The 18,376-nt window shown below is 35.8% G+C and overlaps 1 protein-coding gene across 1 annotated transcript; it reads left to right on the forward strand.

The window, feature by feature from the left end:
- Positions 1-4,719: 4,719 nt before the first annotated feature.
- LOC110801259 (10 kDa chaperonin, mitochondrial) lies at positions 4,720-8,162 on the forward strand. The gene is made up of 3 exons (XM_022006602.2): positions 4,720-4,988; positions 5,505-5,644; positions 7,884-8,162. Exons 1-3 carry the CDS (start codon positions 4,884-4,886, stop codon positions 7,930-7,932), a joined length of 294 nt encoding a protein of 97 aa, XP_021862294.1. The 5' UTR covers positions 4,720-4,883; the 3' UTR covers positions 7,933-8,162.
- Positions 8,163-18,376: the final 10,214 nt, after the last annotated feature.

Genomic DNA, 18,376 nt, shown 5'->3' on the forward strand with positions numbered 1-18,376 from the left:
GAAGATCTTCCAGTACCTCCTGCCCCTTCTCGGGGGTTACGCAACGAAGAAGAGGCCGTGAGAAGGCTTTTTTGTATAGAGTTCCATTCCATATCTCGAACCAGGTGCATTTCTTTTGTAATCTTTCTGCCTGCTTGGGGTCATCAGGGAGCACTCCATTCATTTTGAAGTTGACAATATCATCCATCCAGGTGGCTGTTCGGTCTAAGATGTCTGTTCTCGAGGCGTCAATGCTTTTGGACTGTTTTACCTCCCAGAATACATGATGTGGCGTGTCGCAGGATGCTGAGCTTGCCAGTTTGGATAAAGCGTCTGCCTTGTTATTTTCAGACCGGGGTATGTGTTGTACTTCAAAGTTAGACAGCTGTTGAACTTCTTGACGGACCCTTTCCAGATATTTTATCATGGCCTCATCCTTGGCCTCATATTCTCCTTTGACCTGACTGGCGATTAACTACGAGTCAGATAAAACCAGGACGTCTGTTGCCCCTGCGGCTTTGCTCATCTGAATTCCACATATCAGGGCTTCGTATTCAGCTTCGTTGTTTGACGCCTGAAAGTTAAACCGCATTGCATATTCATAGATATCCCCTTCTGGTGATTCGCAGATAATGCCGGCTCCGGACCTATTCTGAGTGGCAGAGCCGTCCACATGAACTATCCACTGGGTTTTCTCATTCTTCAAATAGGGTGGCTTGGTCAGTTCCGCAATGAAGTTAGCAAATGCCTGTCCCTTTATGGCCTTCCGTGGCTCATATGAAATATCAAATGCATTAAGCTCTATTGCCCAATTGAGCATTCTCCCGGACGCTTCCAAGTTGGTAAATGGCCGTTTCAGAGGTTGATCTGTGTATACTACCAGTCGATGAGCCAGGAAATATGGACGAAGCTTCTTACTAGCCAAGAACAGAGCGAAGCCAAACTTTTCGACTGTTGGATATTTGAGTTCAGCATTCTGCAGCATGTGACTGACAAAGTAGACAGGTAGTTGCGTCCCATCCCTCTCTGTAAGCAAGACGGCACTTAGTGCGTATTCTGAGATGGCAAGGTACAGATACAAAACTTCCCCTAAGAGAGGGCTGGCCAATCGTGGCAAAGTATGCAGGTGTTCTTTTAGGCGAAGGAAGGCAGCCTCAACTTGCGACGTCCACTCAAACTGGGTGCCCTTTTTTATGGTACTGAAGAAGTAATGACACTTGTCTCCAGCTCTAGATAAAAATCGTCCCAAGGCGACAAGACATCCAGTTAGGCGTTGCACATCTTTGACCGTCCTTGGCGACGTCATATTGATGACCGCCTGCACTTTGTCTGGATTTGCTTCAATGCCCCTTTCGTCAATCAAGAAGCCAAGGAACTTGCCAGAGGATACCCCAAATATGCATTTCTTGGGATTGAGTCTCATCTGGTATGTCCTGAGGGTCTCAAAGGTTTCTCTCAAATCGTCGAGGTGATCCATCTTCTGTTTGCTTTTTACAATCATGTCGTCGATATAGGCTTCTATATTCCTCCCCAGCTGCTTTGCAAAAACTGTGTTCACCAACCGTTGGAAGGTGGCGGGGGAATTTTTTAAACCGAACGGCATTACTTTGTAGCAGTACAATCCTTGTTCCGTGACGAATGATGTCTTCTCCTGATCTTCGGGCCACAATGGGATCTGGTGAAATCCGGAGTAGGCGTCCATGAAGCTCATCATGGTATGTCCGGCCGTTGAGTCGACGAGTCGGTCTATCTTTGGCAGTGGGAAACTGTCCTTAGGGCAAGCTTTATTGAGATCGGTGTAATCAACACACATCCTCCATGTCCCATTGGGCTTGGGTACCAGGACTACGTTAGCTACCCAGTCTGGGTACTGACACGGACGTATGAAGCCTGCATCCATTAGTTTCTTAACCTCGGCAGCGGCGGCCAAATTTCTTGCTTCTCCATGATTCCTCTTCTTTTGTCGTACTGGCTTTACAGCGCTGTCCACATTTAGCTTATGCACGGCCACCGCCGGGTCTATGCTTGGCATCTCCTCTACCGTGAAGGCAAATATTTCCTTGTATTCTCGGAGCAGTTGCACTAATGCTGCTGACATGGGTTCGTCAGGGTGGACCCCAATGGGGACCGTTCGAGACGGGTCTGCTAAGTCCAGAATTATAGCATAGTGTGCTCCCACTGGCTCAGATCGTCTTTCTGCATTGTGCTTCGTTGGTGTCTCCCGGGTTTTACGACGGCTTGCTAGAGGTTTAGCTTGCTCTTTTCCCTTCGGAGAGGCTCCCAAGGCCGTTGGCTCCAATGTCGATAAGTAACAATCCCTGGCCAACTGTTGATTTCCATAGAGAGACCCAACGCGTCCGTTACTTCCAACAAATTTGACCAACAGTAAATGAGGAACGATCACAGCTTTTAGGTCGTTGAGCTTTGGACGGCCAAGTATGATGTTGAATGTGGTGAGGTTTGCTACAATTATAAACCTGATGACAACTTCTTTGGTCACTAGGGGAACTCCAACAGAGGCCGGGAGCAAAATGGAGCCGATTGGACGAACGATGCTCCCTCCGAATCCTACCAAGGGCCCGTACACTTTTTCTATGTCTTCAGGATTGTGTCTTAATTTCCGCAGACGTTGCAGACTGATTATGTCGGACGAGCTCCCCGTGTCCACCAGTACTCTCTTCACCTTGAGATTAGCCACCTTAATCTCTATAACCAGAGGGTCATCATCATATGGCGCTGCCGCCCTTCTCTAATCGTCTTTGGAAATTTCTACAGAGGGTAGATTCTTCTGTGCTGGGCGAAGATGAGATGGACCTTTTTTCCGTCCTTCCTTACATGGTTCTCCTGCAGCTATTCCCCCTAATATTACCATAACTCTTTCGTTTGAATACTTAGAGGTGGGGCTCACTTCTTTGTGTGCGTCCTCTAAATGGGCGTACTGGCGGAGGTGTCCTTCACCCGCGCGATCAGTTAATATCTTCCTCAACATCCGACAACTTTGGGTGTCATGTCCTTCGTCGTTGTGGAAAGCACAGAAAGGGGCTTGTTGGCAGGAGGTGGTCAATCGTCGGGGGGACGGTTCTATTCCCAGACTCGGTCCTTCAGCAAGGAGGATGTCTTCAAGAGCCGTGTTGAACATAAAGGGACCCCTAGAGGACGACCTCCTTCGCCCTCTTTTTCCTCGGAGCCACGGCCATTCTTCCTTCGGGTGACGCTCTCATGCTGTCTTCTAGGAGCCTCTAGAGAGTAATGGCCCTGGGCCTCATTTTTCTTCTGTAAAGTTCGTTTCGTCCATCTTCCTGGACGTTCCTCTTTGACATGCCGACTCTCTTCCTCCAGGGTGCGTCTCTTCATAGGTGAGTCGGGATCTTCTGACAAAAACTCTACCATCCTGCCATTATCGTGCTTAGGATTGACTTCGTGAGAACCATCCAACAAGTGCCGCACAGAAATAGCGGCAGCAGGCCGGCTAGCTGCCGCGTCACAATGAGTGTTGGACCCATCTTTAGACACCCCTTATCTGGCTGGGAGTTCTGTTTTGCCATTGGTTTTTCCGCAGTCAGTTTGAAGTTCAGCCATGACACTGTACCTCCCCACAGACGGCGCCAAATGTTGTGGGATCTTTTACGGTGCTGACGTGGCACGCGTTCCTCGGAGGTATCAAGTATGATTTGGCACGAACTTCTGGCAACCTGCAAAACAAGAATATTCCCGTAGGAATATTCCCTCCCATGCTTAAGTAAGTATAAGCTAGAGAGATAAGTAATTTGTAGAGAGAAGGCAGAGCAAAGATAAGTTTTTGTTGGTGGGAATGAATTGAATGCCCTTTTACCTTGGGATCTGAGCTATTTATAGTGCTAGGGTTTCTTGGGGACTGTGCCCTCAACCCAAGCTGTGGGGTGTGTGCCCCTTGGGGATTTAGGACACGTGGCATTCGGCCGCAATGATGAGCCTGTTACCATTTGGACCTACCTTCTCAGAGAGGATGGGCCTTCCAAAATGGGGTTCTGCTCTTATTTCGTTTGGGTACCAAGGTTTGGGCTTTCTTTCTAGGTTTGGGCCCAGCTGGCCGGTATTGATCGTTGTATCCTCTTTGGGCTTTGTGGTGGAGATATTCAAGCCCACATCAACAAAGATTAAGAAAAGGGGAAAATTAGGGATGTCAACGACCCGAGCCGAGTATTTAGTTGTTCGAGCTAGGCTTGATAAGAAATTTTCGAGCTCGAGCCGAGCTTAACCGAGCTTTCATGTCCCCTGTTCGAGCTGCTCGTTTAAGTTTTTCATTGTTCGAGCTTAGCTCACGAGTAACTCATTTAAATTCAAGCCCGAGCCGTCCCGAGATATATCAATGTAAACGAGCTTTTCACAAACGGGCAAGATCGAATTTAAACAAACATATTAATAAATGTAATTTTATTTTAAAAGTTTTAAAAGTCACCATTTCAAATAATTTTTTTTGCATAGTATACTAATCTCGTAAAATAAAAATATTCTAAAAGTTTATTGATAAACAAGCTTTGACCGAGCTTTGACCGAAATTTAACCGAGTTTATTCATGAGTTGTTCACAGACGTATCAACTCATTGATATCCGTAGGGAAAATCGAAAAGGGGAAAATTGTGGGTTTTTTTCCCAACAAACAAACCCAAGCCCACAAGAGAGGAAGTAAAACTAAGACCAAAATTAAATAGGCCAGTCCAGTTATTACTCAAACTAGAAAACACTAGAACGTTCTTCTTTCTTGGCAAAGGGGATATTTGAATATTTCTGCAATTTCAGTCAGATTTCCCTTAAACCCTCCCTTTTTCTCTCTCTCATAAACCCTAATCACCTGATCTAGGGTTTTATTTCCGTTCTCTTTCACCCGCCTTTGTTTATCGCAAATTTCAAATTTTAACTGAAAAATGGCGAAGCGTTTGATGCCATTGTTGAACAGAGTTTTGGTGGAGAAGATTGTTCCTCCTGCAAAGACTCACGCCGGCATTTTACTCCCCGAGACCAGCAACAAGGTATACTTCCTTACAATTTTACTCATTTTGGCTTTTGTCATTTGTTTTCTGCTTTATCTGTCTAATTCATGTGGGAAATTGTTGATTTTTATCCAATAAATTGGTTTTCTTTTTGATTTTTGAATTGGGTATTACGTAAGTTGGTAGATTTCTTCCCATTTTCTAAATTGTACTTCAGAAATGCGACTAAAATGAATGGGTTTATCTTATTCTAGTTGAAAAGTGTACTACATTAGTGGGGCTTATCCCTCTAACTATTTAGTTGATTAGATCATCCGTTGATTTTATTGTCAGTGATGCCTGTTAAACTGATTTAATGTGAAAATTTTCGGATTATCACGGTGAATAATCGTATAATTGTTCTTTATCGGTTGATTGAGGATTATTTCCAAGTTTGTGCTGTCTGTGAAGTGTGTCAACCCTGATTGTGATGCTTTTTCTTGAGGGGGGGTGTCAGTTGTTGTTCCTCCTGTAAAGGATTGTTGCTGAAATTTGTTAATTGAATTGGGTATTCAGCTTAATTCTGGAAAAGTTCTTGCTGTTGGACCTGGCCTTCGTGACAAGTCTGGGAATCATGTTCCTGTTGCTGTCAAAGAAGGGGATACTGTACTCCTGCCTGAATATGGAGGAACTACAGTGAAGCTTGGTGAAAAAGAGTAAGTTTATTGTTCTCCATAATTCTTTTTTGCTAAGAATCTACGATTAGTTGAGTGCTTTATCCCTGGATTCTTAAACAACTTTGTGGATGATGTTGATTCATGCTTTAGGTGTACTCCCTCCAAACTGAAATATTTTATTATGATATTGCTATTTGAACTAGCAATATGACAACTAAATCTGGTATTTTATAGAGTTTTGGAGATATGCCTTGATCATTTGTTTTGCCTTTTCCTTTGGGGGAAGGAAATGTTGGGAAGTTTTTTCTATCGGTGTTTTGCCTGTTTTTCTGAATGTCATGGTAGAGTCGTAGAGATAAGACAGTCAGATAGGTCTTGCGAAGTGAAGGTATTCTGTCGAATTCAAGTGTAACTCCATGATCCATCTTCACCATGAATAACATAGTTTATGTTGCAACTGATAGAAGATCCCTTTATGACATTAATAAGTTTGAGACATTCGTGACTTTCTATTTTACCCATTTGTGCCATCTGTTTTACTGCTAAAACGAGTATCACTTACAACAATGCTGGTAGAAAAGAGTAGTGCTAGCTCTTAGCATTAATGGGATCTGCTAGCATTGTAGGTATGAAGTGTTTGGTTAGGATCAAGCTAATTGTCATGTTTTTGCCAATGTGCTGATTTGTGGTTGTTCGTATTTCTAATTTCAATGATTATATCGGGGTTGAGAAGTTGGTAGCTGGCTTTGAGGCATTACCAAGTTCTGCTCGACTTGAATAGAACATAACTAGAATTGCTATGTAAAATGAATTTGGAAGACAATTAGACAAATACTTGGTTCCCTTTTCTTTTCTTATTCTTTGAAGGGGTTGGGGATTTATTTTAAGCAATTCCAACTTGTTATACGCAGTATGTTGCATTTTTGAGGGACCACCATTCTAATGGGTATAGCTATGAGGGTATATTTGAATTACCATATTATTTGATCAAAATGACAAATGGCCCGAAATGTGTCAAATGCTCTAGTATTTTCTCTTTCTTCATTTGAGGCCAAAAAGAAAGACAAAATGTTATAGGAGCCTAGAGACATTTAAAACAGGGGAAAGGTAACAAAGATTACAATATTGTTATCTAAGCTGGGTGAATAAAAATTGTTAACTAGTAACTTTAAGTAGTATTTTTCTAAATTAGGAGTTTTGGCAGGAAAGCTTGAAGATTGAGAGTAATGAACTATGAAAGCATACATATAATATATCTATGAAGAATTGTTTTTTTCTGCTTGAAATTCATGTCTTCTATCCATATTAGTTAGAATTTTGTTGGAAGAAAAATAAACCAACTAAAATAGTATTTTTCTCCTATCGAACTTTTTTTTATTTTCATACAACCATTATTTTTGTAGGTGAAACTTCTGTGTGTTAATTTGTACTCAACTGTTTTTGGCCTTCGACAAAAGGAAAATTTTACATTAGTAATAAATGCATTGGGCATAAGTTTGGACTCTTTAGAGGTTTTGTTTGTTGGGTTGGTTTCTGAATATATAGTACTTAAGAGCTCTGCTAATGTAATGAGTTCTCTTTAGTGGGCTAATAACTTATAAGCCAACCCCCTCTCCCCCTCCCAAGGTTTCTAAACCCCATAACTTGCTATTACCTAAAATCCGCAAACCAAAAACTCCCTTAGAGGTTTCGTGGGCTGGGTTGGTCTCAGAATATATAGAACTTAGGTGATTTTTGAATGTAATGAGTTCTCTTTATGCACGCCGGGGGGGGGGGGGGGGGGGGGGGGGAATATGTATCTATTCTGAACTTTTTCCTTCGATTCAATTCAAGTGGATTCAGGGGTTTTGAAAACCCAATATTGCATTTTCAAAACTGTGTGAGCTCGTCTAATTTCTATCTGTCTATTTCCTGAAAATGCATTGAAGTTCCTAATTTAACTTCTAACTACTTCCTCCGTTCTTAAATGTTCTTCCCGTTTTCCCCACCCAAATTATTTAATTCATTCACATACCTCAATTCATTCACCCACCTTATTTTATGATTATTTTAATAAAATATATCTCTTTCATTTTTTCTTTATTATTTTCTCTCTCTTTCATTTATTCCAAAAAGTAGAATCTCTTACCCCCAATCATTGCTCTCACACTTAATCATACCAATATTCCATTTTTCTTAACCCCTCCCCGTTTCCAACCGGGAAGAACATTAAGGAACGGAGGAAGTAGTAACTTGAATAACTTTGGAATTGTAACTTATGATATTCTGTGAAATGCAGGTATCACTTGTACCGAGATGAAGATATAATGGGAACACTTCACGACTGATATTAATAAGTCATTTCCTGCCTTGATCAAGTACACTCTGATTTGTCATCTTAGGATTATTTAAAATTAGCAAATTGTTAATGAAGTAGCTATCTTAAAATTAAGTCAAGGTGGTAAAATGTGAACGCTATTTCATATCCTTTTGCGTATTGGAGAATGTTTTACTTGAATGGGTAAATGTACTTTTTACGGATTCGAAATATTCCTATCATGTTTCAACTTCAGTTACAGCTCTGTTTTGTTTCAAAATTTTTTAGGATATGGTTTCTTTTATCATTCATGATGGGTGTCTACTGTCTAGCTCAGACATATCTCTATTAAAGCAAAGAAGGAAATATCTTGCATAAACCCAGCCAAGAAAATCTTATTACAAATTATTACAATTGTCAAAATTAAATCAAATTGATGTTCAACTTAATTAAATCAAATCAGTCCAAGCCAAGAAAATTAAAAAAAACACCGGAAATCAGTATACGTGTTCTAAAAATTCCGTCACTGTTCTTCTTCAAGTTGTGCTGTTACATGTAAGTAACATATCTCACGAATCCATGCAAGAAAATTAAAATAGAAATTAAACAATTTTTTTATAATAAAAATTCGTGAATTTTTATGCATTTAAGATTGTTGCTATGTAGATTGGAACTGTCTAATTAAAGCACTTGCATTTATTTGTTTTGCAGATTTCAAAATATAAGGTATGTAATATACATGTTTTTATTGATTTTTAATTAATTATTTTATATTTTGATTCATGCTTTTAATTAATTAATAACTTATTTGATTTTAATCTCTAATTGCAGATTTTAAAATATAAGGTATGTATATAGAGTTTTGAGAGAGTGCAATAGCTTCTGAAAGATACAACATAATTTGTGTTATTGGAATTATGAAGAATTGAAAAATACATGATGTGCATCAGTTTTTATGCTGATTTTAAGTTAGGTTTTAAGTTTATAACGAGAAACAATCAACAACAATATCCAGTATGTGCCCCATCAATCCCTTAAGCATTAAAAATGTAGTACTGTCTCCTTTCTTAAATATTAGTCATGTTTTGACTTTTCAATTCGTTTCAACTCAATATTTAAACGTATATATCTCCAAATACATATGTTAGAAAAATATAAAAATTTGATATTGTAAAACCGCACATTAAGACAAACAAAATAAGATCTTATACGAATATATTTTAAAGTACGTAATGGAAAGAAATTAGAAAATCCTCTTCGATTGTGAATAGTGTCAAGATTCTAAAAGGGACTAATATTCGAGAACATAGGGAGTAATATGTATGCTTTATTGATTTTAATGATTTATTTTAGATTTTTGTTCATGCTTTTAATTAAATATTCTCTTATTTGATTTTAATATCTAATTTCAGATTCTATTGATTAAATAAATAGTTTATATGCATATTTTAAGTTGGGTTTTAAGTTCATAACGAGATACAAAACCAACGACATAAGGTGTTTGCCTCAATCTCTTAAAAAAAGTGGTAATATGCATGCTTTTATTGATTTTAATTAATTATTTCATATTTTAATTCATGCTTTTAATTAAATAGTCTCTTATTTGATTTTAATCTCTAATTTTAGATTTTATTAATTAAATAAATAGGAATTAATAATAATAATTCATGATTTTGTTGATTAAAAGTATGAATCGTGTATTGATTAAAATAAATAATGAAATAATTTGAAATATTCTACAAAATAATCTATTGCTAAGTAAATCTAAAATCATGAATTAAAATCATGAAAATCTGAAATAAATAATGGTTTTGCAGGTATTAATTTTGGTTTTATTTTCTATTTTAAGTTGGGTGTTAAGTTCGTCAAGGCATACAATAACCAGCGACATAAGATATGTGGCCCATCAATCTCTTAAACAAAAATAAGTAAATAGTAATATGTATGTTTTTATTGATCATAAAAAGAATAAAACACCAAAACTTGTAAAATGCATATTAAACAATTGGATACAAAAAAAAAACTATTAAATTAAATTATAATCTATTTAAAAGTAACTTAAAGTAGTTTTTCGGTTAAAATAATAAAAAAAAAACTATAATCTATTCTAAATTAAATTAAAGCTATTTTAAAATGAAAAGAAAAAACTCCATTTTAATCTAAATAAAATTTTAAAATAATAATTTAAAAAAATTAAGTTATGACAAAATTTCATTATCCATTCCAATATACATCATCGAATTTTATTTTAAATTTATAAGTTTGTCACCGATTTAGAAAAAAAGATATTGAAAGGAGAAAACTTGAAACAAGTGCTTAGAAATATTAACGTTTAAATTTAATTCCCATAAAAAAATCAGCAATATTTATATTGTAACAATATTTAATATAAACAAGTTATAATAACCAAATTGATATGTGTAGTTTTTAGAGTTTTATAGTGGACGAAAACGAAGACCAATGTATGTAAGATCGAAGGTCGATATGGAGGGATAAAGAGAGACAACAGAGAAAATCACTTACTCTAGACAAAAAGATCGACAAAATGCCAAAAGAAGACTCATCTATGCGGGTGAACACCAATAAGATGTTGTAGTTACTCCTGAAAGTCAACCTTAAACATCATGTTCAGAAAGGCCTATGATTGTTAACAATTCTCTCATCACTTTGGGAGTTAATGTGAAGGACGTGAATGTAAACAATATGAACATAATCATGTCATTTTAAGTATGTAAAAATGATCACTTACCTAACCAATGAAAAACGTGATTAGATAATGCAGTGCAACCTGTTGATGAACTTCGTTTACACGGCACTCAACACTCGTGCAAATCAAGAAAATCGATATTTTAGACGCTGAAAAATCGATTTTCTTGATTTGCCCGAGTATCGAGTAAACGAAGTTCATCAATAGGTTGCAAGCATTATCAAATCGTGTTTTTATTGGTTAAGTGATACTTTTAAATACTTAAAATTATGTGATTTTATTTAGATAGCTTACGTTCATGTCTTTCACATCCAGTCGTGACGTTATGGGCACGATTAGTGATGTCTGCCATAGATCTTCTAACTCCCTAAGTGTTGAAAGTATTGTTGACATTCATAGTTCCTTCTGAACATGATGTTTGAGGTTGACTTTCAGGAATATCTATAACATCCGATTGGTTTTTACCGGCATAGCTGAGTCTTCTTTTGGCATTTAGACGATCTTTTTGTTATGGAGTAGGCGATTTTCTTTGTTGTCTCTTTTTATCCCTCCATATCGACTTTCGATCTTGCATACATTGTCTTCGTTTTTTGCCATTATAAAGCTCTAAAAACTACACATATCAATTTGGTTATTATAACTTGTTTATGTTAAACATTGTTATAGTATTGATATTGCTGACTTTTTATTAAGGGGATTAAATTTAAACGTTAATGTTTCTAAGCACTTGTTCCAATTTTTTTCTTTTCAATATCGTTTTATTCTAAATCAGTAACAAACACTATTTTTTAAAAAATTCGATGATGTATATTGGAAATGGATGATGAAATTTTGTTATGACTTAATTTTTTAAAATTATTATTTTAAGTTTTTATATAGATTAAAATGAAGATTTTTCTTTTCATTTTAAATGGCTTTAATTTAATTTAAAACATATATTCTCTTTATGACTTTTAACCGAAAAACTCCTTCAAGTTATTTTAAAATAGATTACAATATAATTTAATAGTTTTTTCTTTGTATTCAATTTGTTAATATGTATTTTATAAGTTTTGGTGTTTGTCTTTTCTTGATCAATAAAAACATGCATATTAGTATTTATTTTTTTGTTTAAGAGATTGATGGGCCACATATCTTATGTCGTTGGTTATTTTATGTCTTGAAGAACTTAACACCCAACTAAAAATCAATCTTAAAACCAAAATTAATATCTGCAAAACCATTATTTATTTCAGATTTTTATGATTTTAGTTCATGTTTTTAAATTTATTTTGTAGATTATTTTAGATTTATTTTAATCAATACATAATTCATGATTTTAATCAATAAAATCATGAATTGTTATTGTTAAGTCCTATTTGTTTAATCAATAAAATATGAAATTAGAGATCAAAATTAAACAAGAGATTATTTAATTAAAAGTATGAATTAAAATATGAAATAATTAATTAAAATCAATAAAAGCATGCATATTACTATTTTTTTAAGAGATTGATTGGGAAAATACCTTATGTTGTTGGTTATTGTATCTCGTTATGAACTTAAAACCCAACTTAAAATATGCATATAAATGATTTATTTAATCAATAGAATTTGAAATTAGAGATTAAATCAAATAAGAGATTATTTAATTAAAAGCATGAATTAAATGAAATAATTAATTAAAATCAGTAAAGCATGCATATTGCTATTTTTTTTGTTTAAGGGATTGATGAGGCACATACCGTATATTGTTGTTTATTGTATCTCGTTATTAACTTAAACCCAATCTAAAATCTGCATAAAAACTAATGCAAGTCATGTATTTTTCAATTCATAATTCCAATAACACAAATTTATGTTATGTCTTTCGGAAGCTATTGCACGCTTCCAAAATCTTATAAACATACCTTATATTTTGAAATCTACAATTGGAGATTAAAATCAAATAAGAGATTATTTAATTAAAAACATGAATCAAAATATAAAATAATTAATTAAAAAAAGCATGCATATTATATACCTTATATTTTGAAATCTGCAAAAAAAGACGCAAGTGTTTTAGTTAGATAGATTTAATCTACATAGCAACAATATTAAAAAAAAAAAACAGTTGTTTATGTATAAAAATTCACGAATTATTACTATAAAAAATTGTTTAATTTATGTTTTTATTTTCTTCCAAGGGTTCAGAAAGATATTACTTATGTGTATCGCCTCAACTTGAAGAAGAACGGTGATGGAGTTTTTGGATCTCGTACTGATTTCTGGACATTGTTTTAATTTTTTTCGTTTGGACTGATTTTGATTTAATTCAGTCGAATGTCAATTTGATCTAATTTTTGCAATTGTAATAATTTAAAATAAGATTTTCTTGGTTGGGTTTATGCATGATATTTCTTTCTTTGGTTTTTATTCACTTTTTTGACAGATTTTACTGTTTTGTGAAATTTTTTTAATGTTTATTTTTAGTTTTTTTTATCTTCCTTGCCTGATTTCCTGATTGAATTGATGTTTAAACAATTAGTTAGCCCAAAATGCTGGGACTCAAAAAGCTTTCCTGATTTGTTATTGATTTTCAGTTTTTAAAATCAGTAATCAATCCGTTTTTTAAAATAATAGATAATCAGATTTACAGCAATATATAATTGTTAAATATGAGGGTATTTTAGTATTTTACATGGGGGACACCAAAAGTGAGATTACCAAAAGGGGGACACCAAAAGTGAGATTACCAAATGGGGGACACCCAAATTGTGATTACCAAATCTATCAGCTCTACACTTATATAATAGAGATTGATGAAACATATAGAATTAATCCAATTGCATCTAAAACACAGTCAATGTTTCAATTAATAAGTTCCGTACTTCAAAATTATCTCCTTGTTAGAAGCCTTTCGAGGCTATGATCCCAGTTATTCTTGGCAGAGTATGTGGTGTGCAAAGTCCCTTTTATTAGATGGGTTGTTATGGAGGATGGGGGGTGGTCATAATATAGCGGTGTGGCTTGATCTTTGGCTTCCCGGAAGCAATGTGCCTATTATACCACGTCATGGTCATACGCCCGATACGGAGATCGAGCCGATGTGGTGAGTCGAAAAGAGATGTGGTACAACTACTTTTTGAAGATGAGGTTATTTACTACAATTTTACAAATTCCTCTCTCTTGTTCTCAACCTTGTGACTCTTAATATTGGCGGCCTTTTAAAAATTTCTGTGAAATCTCTGGGTACTGGCTTGGTCGTATGGGTCGTTTGAGGGTGGAATTGGACGGTATGGATGAAAAGAACAAGGAGACTTGTAGTACGGTCTGGAATATGGGGGTACCTCCGAAACTTAGCCACTTTCTATGGCAAGCATGTAGGCGGTAAAGGACGTTCTATATCAGAGGCATATTGCCAGTGATGATGTGTGTGGGTGCTGTGGGTTAGAGTCCAAAACAATATTACATGTGCTTTTCAAGTGCACATTGGCTAAGAAAACATGTGAAAACTTTGCAAGTATTATTGATGAAGGCATGGAGATCCTACTACCTCCTTTGCAACAAGGGTCATTTGGTTGGCTAGTAACTTAGTAAGGTTAGTAGCTCTGAGCTTAGGGGAGTATTATGGCTATTGCGTGTGCCATTTGGTTTTGCGGGAACAAACGAGTGCATGAAGACGTGCATAGCTTTCCTCGTCGCCCCCTACATCTCTCGGCAGTAGCTTGGTCATGTCACCCTTTTGGTATGACAAAGCTCAACGTGGACGCCCATGTCATAGATTCTTATGTGGGACTTGGAGTTGTAGCAAGAGATGAGGTTGGCAATATTTTACTCACTGCAACAAAAGGGGGCGAGGTAGGTTTGAAGATCGATGTAGCGGAAGCCATGACAGTTAGGTACGGGTGCTCATATAGCAAGAAGATTAGGGTACGATAGTGTGTGGATTAAAGGAGATGCAATTAATGTCTCTAAGGGGGTTGACACTAATACGAAGGGACTCTCCCCTTTGTATTATCTATGATGATATAGGTGATATCTCAAAATCTTTTAATGCTTTTTATTATTTCTCATATAAGGAGGGTAGAGAACAAAATAGCTCATCTCGTGGCAAGAAGGGATACTCGGGTGGTACTGAATTAATTTGTATGAACTCTTTCCAGCAAAGTATCACTACTTTAGTGGACCTTGGTTTGCAATGATATTTCCTATCTAACCTTTTTCCTCAAAAAAAAAAAAGTTTTAATTAATAAACCACATATGTAAGATAACTGAATATTGAAAAAAGATAAATAAAAGTACCAAACATTCTTTTGGTACAGTCGATGTGGTAACTCAATCGGTTCAAAGCAACCAAATTATAATGGAATGAAGGTATGGAAATGTCATCCTCATCTTCACGTATCGCATTTGTTTCTTCTGTAACTCAATCGGTTCAAAGCAACCAAATATTGCACTGTATGCCCTCACCCTACAAAAGACAACACAGGAAAAAGTTATGATTAGATAAGATCATAGGAAAAATTGAATGAAGCGTATGGTCATTTACATCAACATTGACAAAAAGTATTTTCCATGTTTGCTTAGTTGTTCCTTTATGGTTGTAGTTGAAAATGTCATAATTACGAATCAGTCAGGCTCATACATTATATCGTTGTACCCTGCTAGGAAATAAATGCATAAATGGTAGATAATGATACTCTGTCATCCTGTAAAGATAGTTTAAAATGAAATTACAATTACATAAACCGAAATGCACAATGTATGAATATTTATATCACATAATAAGTAAGTTATGTAGATGAATCCATTTAATTATTTCGATATAGAAAATTAATGTGCTCTTAATTCACATGTACTATATTGTAAAGCAATTACTTATTATAAAATTCATTGGAATAAACACGGCTAACATTGACAGGACAAAATACACAGTGTCAAGAATACAATAATGTTTACGGATATTTCATGAAATACCCCCGAGTTTTGAAGTAATTCACCAAATGCCCATCAAGTTCTAATAATTCACCAAATACCCCTGACAATTGACTTAATGCCCCAAATACCCTTACTGATAACGGTCTGTTAGTCCGCCGTTAGCCTAGTTTCATAATTCACCAAATGCCCCTTTTTTAAAATTTTATTTCACCAAATACCCCTATTATTAAACTTATTTCAACAAATGCCCCAACCTTAAAAATAGTTATTCTGATGTTCCAACGTCTAGTTTTTTCGTTTGAAAATTAGTCGTTGCTTATTGTTTGCTTATGCCTTCTTGATCCACTAAAGTCGTGATAATATCTAAAGGCTAATTTTGAACAAACGTTGTAGTACGAAGAAAAAATAATAATGTTGATTGTGTGTTCCACTCAATACAAAGCTACACAATTTATAGGTATCAAAATAACAAATTAAGCCTTATAATAAGGAAGAAAGATACTTATGAAATGAATCCAAGCAACAAAGAAAATCAATGTTCTGATTAACGAGTGGGATATCTTGAAATGACAATTTGTACATTAAACTCAAGGCATAATCCAAAGAGAAGCTAGTAGGAAACTTATTCCTGATTTACAGCTACAATGCCAATTACGAGCTTTGGATCTATTGACGTCACAAGGAAATTTGACAAGCATCGACTTATCGTACACAAATTCAACTCCACTGCTTCAACCTAGGGACGGGAAACACTTGAGGAGAATCTCAGAACCTGTTTCGAGCTCCTGTTCTAATATGGTCAGTGGAGGAACCAATCTCACTATTTTCCTTTTCCAGCAGTTAATATTAACAATTTAACATTCCTGAATTTCGACAAGCATCAACTAGCGGGCCAACTTGTACATCCAACTCTATACCAATAATAAGACCCTGCCCTCGGACTTCTTTCGCATGTTGTTTGCCTCCCAATTGCTTTGCTAAGAGTTCTCTGAAGTCTTAACTTTTCTTTGCTAAAAGTACTTGCTTGCTCTCCTGAGTCCTAAGTTCTGTATGTCCAACCCAAACCATGACATAAATAGGATTAGCCTTTCTTCATTTCAAAATCAAAGTAAGATGCCTTGTATTGACATTACAGTATCATCCTTTTCTTCATTTGCTTCAAGTCCTATTGCATCTTACCATTTCCCCTATTTTCAGTACTTTCTCCTTCGTCTAAGCTTCCCCTGTATTGTCCTTCATGCTACTGCCCCCTATTATCTTGCTCAACTACTCCCTTGCACCATCTCAGATTGTTGCAAGGATCACACTTGTAGTACAACCTTTGTGGATTGAGTGTTGTATCGGAGCTTCAGATGACAAATTTCCTATCACAATAGCAAAATTGGTTAGGTACTCTAATATATGTGGACTTATTGTGTGTGGATGATGATTTGGAAACAAAACTCATGACACAAATCTAATGCAATTAGCAAAGCAAAGAAAAACAATATTTAAATTACAAGAAACATTCAGAAAGTGGGTTTTTATAGCCAAGCAAGATCAACAACTACTTTTCAAACGAAAAGACTAGTCGTTGGAACATCAGAATAACTATTTTTAAGTTTGGGGTATTTGGTGAAATAAGTTTAATAATAGGGGTATTTGGTGAATTATGAAACTAGGCTAACGGCGGACTAACGGACCGTTAAAAGTAAGGGTATTTGGGACATTAAGTCAATTGTCAGGGGTATTTGGTGAATTATTGGAACTTGATGGGCATTTGGTGAATTACTTCAAAACTCGGAGGTATTTCATGAAATATCCGTAATGTTTATTACAAAATTGGGAAATAAGAAATAAAACTTTAAATCCATATCTCTTATCATAAGACAAAAAAAGCTTCTTTGTATATAATATTTTTCGAGAATATTCCTTCACACCCTTAAACTTTTCCCTTTTCTACCACGATGTTTGTCGTGATCTCTGAAATTCCTCATGAAAATGCCACATATTGCTGGCCATGGTTGAATACATGACCAGGGAGGTATATGCCAACATGTGGAATAGTTTGTCCTTGAGACTTGTTTTTAGTCAAGACAAAGCTCAACTTCACTGGAATTTTTTTTCTGACCATCTCCATGGTAATTTTATTTCTTCAGCTGTTTTAAAGGGAATTCTCGGCAAAACACTATGTTCCCCCTAGAATATCTGGTTAATATCTAAGCATCAATGAAATTTTCCTTTAGTGAATGGCAAAGCAACCGTGTTCCATTGCAAATACCATTTTTAGGATCAATATTTCTCAAAAGCATTAAAGGTCATGAGGAGGCAATCCTGACGCAGAAATTGAATTAAAAAACTCTTGTTGATATAAATTTCTCTTATCTTCAGGAACAGAATCAAACGAATAGTAGAATTTTCCTTCTCCAAGAAAATTTTTGATAACCTTATTATTTATCCTGTCAGCGTCTTCGTTTAGGGGTGTGATGATTTCCCTTTCGACTATAAAATTTCCATCACCGACGTGCTCACTTAAACTTGGAAATATCTGGCCGACCATAGCCACAATCGAACTATCTGCAATTGATGGTATAACCATACCATTTGGTAACCTTATTGATGTGGCCTTGTTAGAATCCACCGTGGACCTCTCACAAAGTAGCACGTGGCCTATCCAAGCTTTCCCCAACAGATAAGACAAGATACTTGATACAAACCTTTATTTGCCATTTAGGCCCAAAAGGCCAACTTGTTTGACAGGCCCAATCCTAAAACGACAGCTTAAAACCCTTTTCGTTTTAAATGTACCAGATAAAGAAACATGTCTTCATCTCTATAGGCCAGCCAATGATTTGGCTAGGGTTATTGGAACACTTCCCAAGAACCCTAT

The sequence above is a fragment of the Spinacia oleracea genome, chromosome 1, assembly GCF_020520425.1.
Source record: "Spinacia oleracea cultivar Varoflay chromosome 1, BTI_SOV_V1, whole genome shotgun sequence".
In the NCBI taxonomy this organism is placed as follows: Eukaryota; Viridiplantae; Streptophyta; class Magnoliopsida; order Caryophyllales; family Amaranthaceae; genus Spinacia; species Spinacia oleracea.

Excerpts from the sequence above, each read along its gene's own strand:
- LOC110801259 (XM_022006602.2), top strand. The coding sequence starts at position 4,884 with ATGGCGAAGCGTTTGATGCCATTGTTGAACAGAGTTTTGGTGGAGAAG. Across the intron at positions 4,989-5,504 it reads TCCCCGAGACCAGCAACAAG|CTTAATTCTGGAAAAGTTCT; the intron begins GTATACTTCCTT and ends TTGGGTATTCAG. Across the intron at positions 5,645-7,883 it reads GTGAAGCTTGGTGAAAAAGA|GTATCACTTGTACCGAGATG; the intron begins GTAAGTTTATTG and ends TGTGAAATGCAG.